Genomic DNA, 12,069 nt, shown 5'->3' with positions numbered 1-12,069 from the left:
GCAAGTGGGGGCTACTCTTTGTTGCAGCGTGCAGGCTTCTCATTGCAGTGGCTTCTCTTGTTGCAGAGCACGGGCTCTAGGCGCACCAGCTTCAGTAGTTGCAGCACGTGGGCTCAGTAGTTGTGGCACACGGGCTTAGTTGCTCTGCGGCATGTGGGATCTTCCCAGACCAGGGCGCGAACCCATGTCCCCTGCATTGGCAGGCGGATTCTTAACCACTGCGCCACCAGGGAAGTCCCCACATGCTCTCTTGAGAATAGTCACTGCTCTCCAGAGACCATGACAAATAGCCAGATGTGAAACAGGCTGAGAATGCCTTCTACCCACAGGCTTGCTGGCATATAAATCACCAGGTTTCATAGTACAGGAGGGACCTTTGGGGTCAGGATGGCTTCGGCACTGATCCTGGCTCTGCCACTCACTAACTGTGACCTTGGGCAAGTCACTTGACCTCTCTGCCTCAGTTTCTTTAGCTGTAAAAGGAAAATCATAATCCCTGCTTTACTTAAATTACAGGGTTGGAGTGAGGATCAAATAAGATAAGGGACATGTAAGACCTTTGCAAATGGAAGTGGTTGTGCTGAGTTGTGGTTTTGCTTATACTTTATTGATGAGGCTGATTCTGCTTTGATGAGAGTTGTAGTATTGTTTGAGGTTTTTGAAAAGTATGCATGCTTGTGAAATCTTAATATAAGTTCACTAGAACTTTTGTCAATTTTTGTCAAACAATTTTAATTGTTTTAGATTTATATTTTCTTTGTGTTATGAAAAATTCAATGTTATAGATGTATATAACCTAAAAAATGAAAATCCCCCATAATCCCATACTTGAAGAGTAATCACAAGGAGAATTAACATGTACTTTTTACACATTTTGTAAAGTGTGTGTATAAAAATATGACATGTTTATATATACTCTCTCCCCTATACACACACACACTTGGGATCATGATATACGTTTTGCCACTTACTTTTCTTTTCTTTTTTTTTGGCCACACTGCATGGTACACGGGATCCTAGTTCCCCGACCAGGGATTGAACCCATGCCCCCTGCAGTGGAAGCGCAGAGTCCCAACCAGTGGACTGCCCTGGAAGTCCCTGCCACTTACTTTTCCATTAGGACATTTTCCCATGTCAATACCTATAGATGACTGTGTCAGAATTGATTTCGCCAGTGCTTTAACAGGGGTTTCAGTATTTTGATGTTAAACAGAAAAGCATAGTATAAACACACTAAGTTTTTGTCGTTCTTCTCTCAGACTGCTTACTGCTAGTCATGAGAAGTCTCTGCTGTTGGTGATCACTTCGATTACCTCTCCCAACATGTCACTGCCTTTACCCCACCTTTTTAACCATCTAATCTGTTTGTTGCTGGGATGATAATAACAGCTTCCCTTTATGGAAGTGCTTTACGTGCATTAAAGATCCCATTTATTTCTCAGAATAGCCTTTGAGATAGGCATATTCTCCCATCTGCCACATTGGACCCTTCCATGTGGTAGTCATCTTTGAAAGCTAATAATGTTAGTACCTATTGTAGAACTTCATTATGAAGAGCATGAGAGATTCTTGTTGTTTGCAATAGTTATGTTCTATAAAGTTGCTAAGACCACCAAATTAGCGAATACGGAACCATTGCTCCTAGGGGAAATACAGAGTTAGGTTCCTGTAAGCCTCTGGTCACGCTCTTTCATTATGTATTTCAGATCAATATATAACCTTGTTTTATGTGTCTTTCTGTTTAAAGACACATTATTTAACATATACTGTTAATTCATTAACATCGAACTCACAGTCAACAGCACTATGATTTCATGCCTGAATAAAGCTTGTCTAACACATTTATTTTCTCCATAAGGCACACCACAGCTTTCTTATGCTTAGGAACACTAGATAGCACTTCAGCAGTATGATTGGGGCCATTTTAAACATTGAGATCACCAACAAAAAGCACAAAAATGCAAAAAAAAAAAAAAAGTGGCATTAAATATACCACCATAAAGACACTTGTTTGCAGGATGAGAGCTGAAACAAGAAGGCAGAATGTTGCCTTGTTTGACCTCAGCTGGGAATGTGTGCATTGGTGACAGAAATTTTTTGCAGTCTGTGAATGACCACGAAAACACCACAAGTGTTGATTTGGGGGTTACAAATAAATTTAGCAAGCAGGCAAATTTGCAAATACACAACTGCAAATAATGAGGATTGACTGTAATATGGTAAATCTCCACTCACAGTACCTAGCACATGATAGATAAGTAATTAAGAACAGCAACTTTGCTGAACTTCAGAGTGACATCTTCTGGGAAAATTTGGGCAAAATCTGAAGCAAAGATAAGGTTCCTCTTATCTTTGTACATCTTTTTTTTCAACGTTAAAAACATTGCAAAATGTCATTTGCAGCAACATGGGTGGGCCAAGAGATTATCATACTAAGTGAAGTAAGTCAGACAGAGAAAGACAAATATCATATGTTATCACTTGTATGATATCATATGATATCACTTATATGTGGAATCTAAAAAAATGATACAAATGAACTTATTTACCAAACAGAAATAGAGTCACAGATGTAGAAAACAGACTTATGGTTACCAGGGGGGAAAGGGGTGGGGGAGGGATAAATTGGGAGATTGGAATTGACGTAGACACACTACTGTATATACAATAGGTAACTAATAAGGACCTACTGTATAGCACAGGAAACTCTACTCAGTACTCTGTAGTGACCTATATGGGAAAAGAATCTAAAAAAAGAGTGGATATATGTATATGTATAACTGATTTACTTTGCTGTACAGCAGAAACTAACAACATTGTAAACCAACTATACTCCAATAAAAGTTTTTTAAAGAAATGTAAAGTACAGATGATTCCAAAGATTCATGAGGTCACTTCTAGCTGAGCAGAAAAATTTCTTCTAAAAAAGGTCATTTCTGGGTTTATAGACTGAAGGAAACGTGGGAAAAAACCCAATTATATATGAGAAAGATATTCACAATATATTGTATCTTGTGTTATTTTGAGGGTTCCATAATAAAGTAAACATTGCAGAAAGGAGGAACCCAAAGCAATGAATAATTCATTAAAAAATCTTTTTCTCAAAAAAAAAAAGTGCAAAATGTAAACACCATGCAGAGAAAGTGCATAAAACACAAGCACACGGTTTAGTAAATAACTGTAAAGCGAGGGACCATGTAACTCACCATCCTTAGGTCAGGGAATAGACCATCATCAGCACCTCAGAAGTCTCCCACGTATACCCTGATTTCTTTCAAGTATAGTGTACTTCTAGCATCCCATTTTTCCCTTCAAGGTGATACTTTTGTTGTGTTTTCTTCCAGGGGTTAGGCGAGGTTGAACCTGCTTCTTCACTGAGTGGCCCTGTATGTTTTTCTTTTCTTGCAGAGGTGCTCAGCACAGTCGACTTTGTCGCTCCCGACGACCGAGTAGTCTTCCGCACCTGCGAAAGAGAGCAGAGCAGGGTCGTCTTCCAGATGGTACCATATCCCGGGACAGAGCGAATTTCCCGTCTCGTGCCTTGTGCCGGGCCAGTGTTACATGCCTGGGCTCCATTGCACAGTGGTCTTCAGTCTTCCTGAAGACCCTGCTTTAAACGGTTTTCAGAGATCTGCTCATGAGCGATTACACTGTTGGAGATGGTTTATGGAGATCAAGCTATTAGCAGTCTGTTACATGCCTCCAGTCTCAAATTTAATTTCCTTCATTGTAGGGATTGGCTATTTGGCATGACTTATATATTTTTATTCCCTAGCATTGGTTGTTCAGATCATGGTCTTTGTTTTGTGTAATCTGTATGTATTTCCCATAAAAAGAAATTAAGTTTCTTGAAGAGTAGTTAAGATTTGTGTTAGGATTGTAGTGATTCTCTAGTTCTCTTCTCTCGCTTTGGGCATTTCTCGGTATTTTTTCAGAAATACTTCCTGAATGATGTTTAGGTTTATAAAAAATTGATAACAATGAGTAGCCTTATGATAAAGCAAATATAGCAAAATGTTAATTGTAGAATCTAAGTGGTGGGTATATGAATGTTCACTGTAAAATTTTTCCAACTTTTTTGTATGTTTGAAAGTATTCACAGCATTGATGACATTTTCTCAGCCTTCCAGGTCCACTTTTGGCCTCCAACAGTGAGCTAGTCCCGTGGGCTAGCTGTTTGAGAGAATGCCAGCTGGACTTCACTTGCTGATGTGTGTGTGTGTCTGTGTGTGTGCATGGCGTGCCTGAGCGTGTTTGTCTGTGCACATGGACCTGTATCAGGGCAGTGGTTGATATAGCCTCTTGTGTTCCCAGGGGACTTCAGATGCAGAGCGAGCTCTTGCTGTGGCCAGGCTTGTGTAAGTTCTTCCCTGTTTGGTACTGTCTTTGCCTCTCTTGTGGGTTGTGAGGTCTTACTGTTCCTGGGGACTTTGGAGGTGACCACCCTCCTGCTTCCTAGTCCACTACTTTCTGTTTCCAGGTTAAAAGGCTCAGGTTCCCTTCTCTATTTGTTGCGTCCAAGGGCTGCCCTGGGACTCATGTGAACGCACTGTGTCTGGACCCCAGAGAACCTCTGGGTGGGAGCCTATTTTTTAGTGTTTATTTGTGAGGTTTCCTTTGCAGATACTCTCATGACTGTGAACTCTGAGGTTTTAAATCTCATGAAGTGTAGGTAAGACTTACTGTTTCCTAAATTAATGAAGGCAGGAGAGTAATGTGGTTAAGGAGAGGGGCTTTAGACTTAGACCTGGGTTGGAATTCTGGCTTTGCTACCTGCTGACTGTGTGACCTTAGGTAAGTTACTTAACCTCACTGAGAACTTAGCTTTCTCATGTATAAAATGATACCAATAGTACCACCTCCCTCTGGCGTTATAGGGAAGGGTAAATGAAATGATGCATGTAAATGTCTTTGCAGTATGTGGCACGTAGTGAGTGTTTAGTAAGTTGTTAGCTATTGTTATTAATTACAACAAGGGTGAGAAGGAACTCGGGTAGTAGTTGCTGCTGGTCACAGACTGGTAACTGTGTATGTAGCAGATGATGAGGAAAGGGTCCTTTCTACATCTGAGACTTGTTTAGAGGAAGCCAGCTGTGCAGCCTAGCACGCAAAGACAGTCCTCCACTTCCTCCAGAACCGGTGCTCTGGGAAAGGGCTCTTGTGCTTATGTCACTTTTGTGCATTATGGCTTTCACTACCCAGTTAGAACTGGAACTCTGGGATGGAGTGCAGTGTGGCTGTCATTTGATATTCGAGTTATCTGATACAGCTCAGAACTAGCAAAATCCTCTACAACTAGCCCTTCCTACATGTGTGAGCACGTTATGTTATTCCTCTAGAGCTCTGCCCAGGAGGAGAGGCGGTTGCACATTTTAGAGACAGGATTTTTCAGCTTCTGTCTCTGAGGGCTGGTGTGTTTTAGAGGGCCAGGGAACATTAAGAATTCCATGAGCACGGACGCATACCTTTGACTTTATGTCCTACCCTCAAGTTGAATATTTATTACCTTTCCTCCTTCATGTTTTTCCAGAGAAAATGATGTGGCTGGTATCGACGTCAACATGGGCTGTCCTAAAGAGTATTCCACCAAGGTAAACTGATTTCATTATACTCTTCACAAATACAGGGTGCAGATTAAAGGAGACTGACAAGAGGTGATGACTAAGTACAGTACCTGACTCTGGACTGGATCCTGTACTAATGGGCAAAATGCTCAAAAGGATATTATTAGATCAACTGGCAAAATTGGAATATAGACCATGGTAGATTAGCTAAAAATACTGTATCAGTGAAAATATATGAAGTTGATAACTTCTGTGGTTATGTAAGAATATCCGTATTCTTAGAAAATACACACTGAAATATTTAGGAGTCAAGGGCTATGATATATGTAATTACCCTCAAATGGTTCAGGAAAAATTTTAAATGTGCACACAAACATATACATATATACATAAATAAATACACACACACACACGCACACACACACACAGACACACACAGCACTCGTGCCCAAGTAATAAAACAAATGATGTAAATGTTAAAAGAAAGAATAAAGTGAACAGGGCTTTGTTTTTTCAAGAATAAAAATAGAGGATGCAATACATGTGTCCCCACTGTCATATCAGAATAGACCAGACAGGACTGCTATGGAAGCTCAGAGAAAGCAGCAGAAGGGCAGCCCTTAAACTCAGGATCCTGTGGGGAAATGTAGTCCTTGATGAGGAGGTTTGGGACTCTGCAGGCAGAGGGAGTGGCACAAGCAGGGACCCAGAGGCCAATGTGAAGTAGAGGCAGGGAACCTTGATTTGACCAGAGGGTTGGGAAGTGGGTAGTGAAGAGGAAGCAGAGGAACACAGGATTGAAAATCTTGGTTGGGACCAGATTAGCTGAACTTTGATTTTAGATACCTCTGATCTTTTTCGAACAGAGAAGGCTTGTGATCAGAAACTTAGTTTCTTCCCCAGGGGAAACCAGTGTTACTAGTTTCTTGTGTGTCTTTCCAAATATATTCTATAAATAGAAATACTAATCTGGAAGCCATGTGTCTAGTGGATTCAAGTGGAAAGAGGCCAGAGGTCAGGATACAGATATCGGAGATGAGTGTTTTGGGTCCACAGGAGAGACCAGGGATGGACACAAGAGAAGCCAAATTGGAGCAGAATTTGATAGCACTTGGCTGGCAAATGATTGGACTGGGAGTGGGAGGCAGGGTGAGTGGTGGGGGTAGAGGGAGGAAAGACTGGCAGCCAGGAAGACGGTAGGTCTTCAGCGTCATCAGGACTGCTGGAGGAAGAGGATGTTTGGAGCGGATAACAAGGACAGCTTGGGGTTGGCTGAGTGTGAGGCACCAGAGGGATTCCTGCAGGGCCGCCCCTGGGAACCTTATCACAGGGTGCGAGGGTCTGCAGTGTAGACATAACAGATGTCCCCATAGCCCACTGCCCAGAGTTAGCCACTCTGCTCTCAGGAGTTAACTTGGCCTGGAGACCTTTGATTTAGGCCAGGAGGCTGAAGACTGCCTGAGGGAAAGGCCCTTTGGATGCTTGAAATCCAGAGGGCCTTGTGGACAGCTGCTTCAAGGAATCGTGGAGGTTTGAAATTGTCTATGAGGAGTTGAAAACATCAGGCTCTGTTTTGCTACCTTCTAATTACTCCTTTGTGTGCCTGAGTTATGTACGGAGCAGAGTTGGAGTTGAAATTGTTGGAATACTCTCCCTGAGATTGTGGAGTGAAAAAAGCAAGGAGCAGAATTGTATAGGGTGTATCACCATTTATATATGGGGGATGGGGAATGAAAATATATATTTACTTTTCTTTTTATACAATATATTTGGAAAGACACACAAGAAACTGGTGACACTGGTTTCCCCTGGGGAAGGAAACTAAGCTTTTACTTGGTTTTGCATAGGGAATAAATTCCCCTTGCAGGGGTGCTCTTCAAAATAATTAACAGCAGTCACAGCACTGGCACTGACCAGTCAGAACAGATCCCTCCCAGTGTGCTGTACCAGTACATGGCAGCTGAACATCTGCTCTCTTCTCATGGTTCAAAAACTGAAGTCATGTTAAAAAAATTAATTGAATAGTTTTCCCTCCTTCTAAGGAGGGAGAATTCTTACTCTTTATCCTTTTGAACCTTTAAGATTTTTAATATGTTGCCTATTCTAAAAAGCAAGTTAAGAAGTTAAATAGAAAGGGAGGAAGGAAGGAAATACCAATTGGAAAAGCCATTGTTGTCGAAGGGGCAGTGAGAGTGGATTTTAGATCCTGTGATTCAACAAGGAAGGGCCGGATCGTGTGTGAGGTGAAGGACAGACGGAGTCAGGGTGAGTGGCCAGGGCTTCCTGAAGGCCTGTAAGGTTCGTATCTGGAGGTAGTCCAGGGCTAGTAGCTCTGTTCTTTTAGTTCTCCTCTGAAATGCAGGCTCAGTCTGCGCTGGTTCTCTCTGGTTCTAATGTGTAGTTCTTAAACATGAAATTAAACTGTAATAACTGAATTTAAACCTTCTGAGCACATTCCTTGAGCATTCATTAGTACGTAGTCTATATACTTGACAGCATATATTTATTGGATTTGTTTTTCTCCCCTTCACCTCCCTCTTAATGGGTTCAGATTTTTAACATTCTCCCCTCCTCCACTTATTAAAGTAATTCATACCATTGCCCAGGACTTGGATAATATAGAAAAGTACAAAAAAGAACAATAAAATCACCAGTAATCACACCGTCAAGAGACAGCCCCTGGTGTTAATGCTGAGATTTAAGTGACTCCAGGGGTTGTTGATTCCATTAGCTAGGGCTTTTGTTAGAGTTTGACATTGGTCTGGGTGCTCAGGACTGGGCTGGCCATTGTTGCTGGCAGGGGATCAGGGCCTGGACAAGGTTTGGAGGTTGTGTGCCTCTGAGTGGCTTTGCTGGCAGAGGTGGTATCCAAGCAAGTGACGGTAGGATAGGAAGAAGTTGCATTTGATCTCATTTCAAAGGAAGAATGACCCATTGTTTTTTTAAGGGCTTGGCAGATGGTGGGGTTTAGTTTATTAAGGCACTGAGACCCTGGGTAGGAAATGGGCAGTCCTGAAAAATGATTTTTTAGAACCCACTTCTAGATAGATCTGTGGGTCTTGCTAAGGGGATCAGAGTGCTGGCTTTTAGAAGTCATCAAACTGATCCCTGATGTTTTGGGCACAGGCGATTGCCAGTGGACCTTGGTTCCTTGGAGGCAAGTGCTGGGGTACTGCCAGGTTGCCATACCACAGGGAGGAGCCACCCTCCTCCAGTAAGAGCCCCTCTGTGTGCTTTTCCTTAGGGAGGAATGGGAGCTGCCCTGCTATCAGATCCTGACAAGATTGAGAAGGTAAGTCCTGCATGAGTGAAAGCAGAGGTCCTTAAACATGCCTATGAACTAGAGTTGCCTGGAACACCTCCCCTACCCTTCCCCCAGATTTAGAGAATCAGTCACTCCACCTGGGGTCTGGAAAGTTTTTCAAAGGCTTTCCAGTGATTTTGACATATAGCCAGGTTCAGAAACCCCTGAGCCAGCCTGCAGTAGCCTTGGAGTTCCTTAAAAGCCCAAGGCTAGGGACATGTCAGTAGAGAGCCAGGGGTCCTGAGGACTCATTTAGAGCCGCCTCTGTATTGCCTCTCTCCCTTCTGAGAAGATCATGAGAGCATATGCCAGGCTACCTGTGGGTAGTGGGCAGGCTCAGTGGCTGTGTGTGTCAGGATGTAGGGGATTGCCCTCTCCCCGGGGGCTTGATGAGAGCATCAGTGGGTGCCCTGCACACTGATGGAGTCCACCATCAGTATGAGAGCAGGCCAGGCCAGGCCAAGGCCATACAAGGTAAGCTGAAGTTAGTCTCCTCTGATCTCCTTCCCTTGGTGATTCTGGTGGCTAGGTTTATGAGGCCTTAGGGTCAGGTTGATGTTTGCCACCAGTGTTGTGAGCTGCCAGTACATGTGGGAGTGACATTTTCTGCCATACCACATGCACCTTTTACTTTCCTCTCGCAGTTCACCAGCTTTTTCCTTGCTGCTCCCCTTAGCTCCTTTGATTTCCTTTTCATTCTCCATCCCCACTTCCACCTCTGGGCTTTAAGCCTCCTAGTGCCTCCCATAGGCTAGAGCAACTTGGGATAAGGCACCACCATTAAGAGCTGCCACTGCTGTGTCAGCAGCTCAACCCTGTTATTCTTCCAGCCCCACTGTGTCTGGGATCTAGGAAAATTTGTGTGTTTATGGGCTAGGTGCCTCCTCATTTTTCCCGTGTGTGGACAGGCACAGATAATGACCTCCAGTCAGACACCTCTATGCAGGCTGGAGTAGATGTGGACAACTGTGGATTCCACACTTAGGGAAGGGGCCTCAGTAGCGGGTGGTTTGCTTCACAGCACATACATACAGGCATTTCTGTTATCCTCTGGCCTCCTGGCTTCTCCCGCCCATGCTGTTGGCTCTGTCCTCGCCACTGCCCTTCTTTGGGCACATTTCACACATGAGGCAGCAGACTTAACACCCCCCCTCAGAAGCTCAGTTCATTTCGTTAATTCTCTGGTTGGCAGGGTGGTCGGTTGAGCCAGGTCGGGCTAGTGGACAGGTTTTGCCTCGTGAAAGAGAGGTTGCAGGCTTCTACAGTAAAGCCAAATGAGACTCAGGAAGAGTGCGATGGATTAGATTCAGGCTCAAATTGTGCTGGCAAACTGGGTGAGCTGGATGAGAGCTTTGTATGTCCTTCCAGGCTTGGTGTTTTAGGTCCATGGTTCCATCTGTGGGAGCATCTCAGGACCACCTTAGAGATTTTTTCAAAATAAGACTGCTTGTTTGGGGGTGATGAAAATTTTTGGAAATAGATAGTGGTGATGGTTGTACGACATCTTGAGCTAATGCCACTAAATTATACACTTAGAAATGGTTAAGACAGACAATTGTATGTATATATGTTTTACCACAATAATAATTTTTTAAAAAGGATGCTATCTATTGAGAATTCTGCATATTCTTGGGGTAGACAGAGGCAGGGAGCGGGTATCAGTCTTTTGAAAGGCAGGGAGGGGGTATCAGTCTTTTGAAAAAGCTTCCCAGGTGACTCTGGTGTACCCAGTTTAAGACTCTTTATCAGTAATAGCCTCTCTCTGACCCCTGCCCCAGATTCCCTGGGCCCCCGGCTGCTCAGGGCATCCCCTTGTGTGCACTGCACTTGGGCCATGGCTAACAATCAGCAGGGCCAGGACTTGAGCTCAGTTCTCACTGATTCCCAGGCCTGTGCTTTCCCATCCTCCTCCCTGCCCCCTCCCCAACAACCAGGGGAGCCAAAGTCTGCTTTTCCTGAGTCAGCCAGTGGATCTGGGGAGACGTGCCTGCCCGTGGGTAGATGTGCCCAGATACCAGCCCGTCTCAGGTGTTTTTCCCCCACAGACTTTTCACGCCACAGAGACATGGGGTGTGGCTTGGATCTGGGAGAGTTGGGTCCAGGAGAGGTTCTGCTAGAGTCTGACCAAAAGACAGACTCTATTTGCCCTTTCCTCTCAGTGTGACTCTTGCAAAGGGCTAGGACTTTTCGTTACTAATTTCCTTCCTGGTCCTGAACATGCACGTGAAATGAACAGAAGATGAACTGAAGAAGGTGCTTAGAGTTGCTTGGATAAAATACCCCAAGAGGAAGTTCTGCAAAACAGAGAACTGGGTCAAACCAGCTGATGTTGCTTAAATCACCAGACATCAGAGGATTCTGAGTCAGCACTTGCAAAGGAACCCTCCAGAGATTGTATTGTCAGCTTGAAGGACAGGACTGGAGTGAGAATTTTTATTGTGTATCTTGATGGATCTGGCATTCCCTCTTCCTCCCTTAAAGGGTAGGTGCCCCTTTAAGCCCTGCCAGAGTCACCCTAGGACCTCAGGCCCAGTCAGCCTCCTGGGGCAGCACCTGGGGACTGTTCCTTCCTGTCAGTCTCTGGCAGTTGTGCCTGGGCCAGTAGGCCCTGTCTTGCCCATGATCTGTCCTATCAGCCCAGGCTCTTGGTCTAATGTCTCCTGGAGGGGCCTGCCTTAGCCTGTCCCTGAGAGAAAGGCCTCCTTCACTGGTTCTTGTCTCTGCTGCCCCCACCTGTCTAGAACCAGACTGGCAGCTGCTGCCTGGATGTCCCCTCTGCTCTGCTGGACAGGGATCCAGTTTCTTGGAAGAGGGCTCTTGGCATCACCTTCCCCCTAGCTTGCCTCGCCCAAAATTTTTGATGAGGGAAGAAGATAAAGATAGCAAGGTCACAGACATGCAGTGTCATCTACACCTTTCTTGATCTCTGACTCTTTGTCTGGACTTGCTACTTCCCTGACACTTTCCTGTGTGACTTTCTTGATCTTTATTTGGAGTCCTTTGCAATTACTATGCAAAATAAACACTTTTAAATATGTTGACTATGTTGTCTTTTCCTTTGCCAGTTTCATTCCTGTATATCTGACTCCCCTAAAGAGAGGGGGTACCTGAGGACAGGGCCCAGGACCTGCTCAAACTTTCCTGCTCACTCACTTGGCAGATCCTGGAACAGCACTCAGGAAACATGCCTTCAATCAGGAA

The 12,069-nt window shown here is 44.3% G+C and overlaps 1 protein-coding gene across 2 annotated transcripts in view; it reads left to right on the top strand.

Annotated features, from left to right (window-relative positions):
- The window catches only part of DUS2 (dihydrouridine synthase 2), a 44,399-nt gene that overhangs the window by 20,746 nt on the left and 11,584 nt on the right, over window positions 1-12,069 (top strand). For both annotated transcript variants that reach the window (XM_068528773.1, XM_068528772.1), the window contains 4 exons: window positions 3,409-3,500; window positions 4,315-4,358; window positions 5,531-5,591; window positions 8,809-8,856. In XM_068528773.1, the coding sequence (XP_068384874.1) occupies window positions 3,409-3,500; window positions 4,315-4,358; window positions 5,531-5,591; window positions 8,809-8,856 (245 nt within the window). The remainder of the gene's footprint in view (window positions 1-3,408; window positions 3,501-4,314; window positions 4,359-5,530; window positions 5,592-8,808; window positions 8,857-12,069) is intronic.

The sequence above is a fragment of the Eschrichtius robustus genome, chromosome 19 (genome assembly GCF_028021215.1).
Source record: "Eschrichtius robustus isolate mEscRob2 chromosome 19, mEscRob2.pri, whole genome shotgun sequence".
NCBI classification, from domain to species: Eukaryota; Metazoa; Chordata; class Mammalia; order Artiodactyla; family Eschrichtiidae; genus Eschrichtius; species Eschrichtius robustus.
Note: the sequence above shows the minus strand (reverse complement) of the source record. Positions and strands in the feature narration are given on the sequence as shown.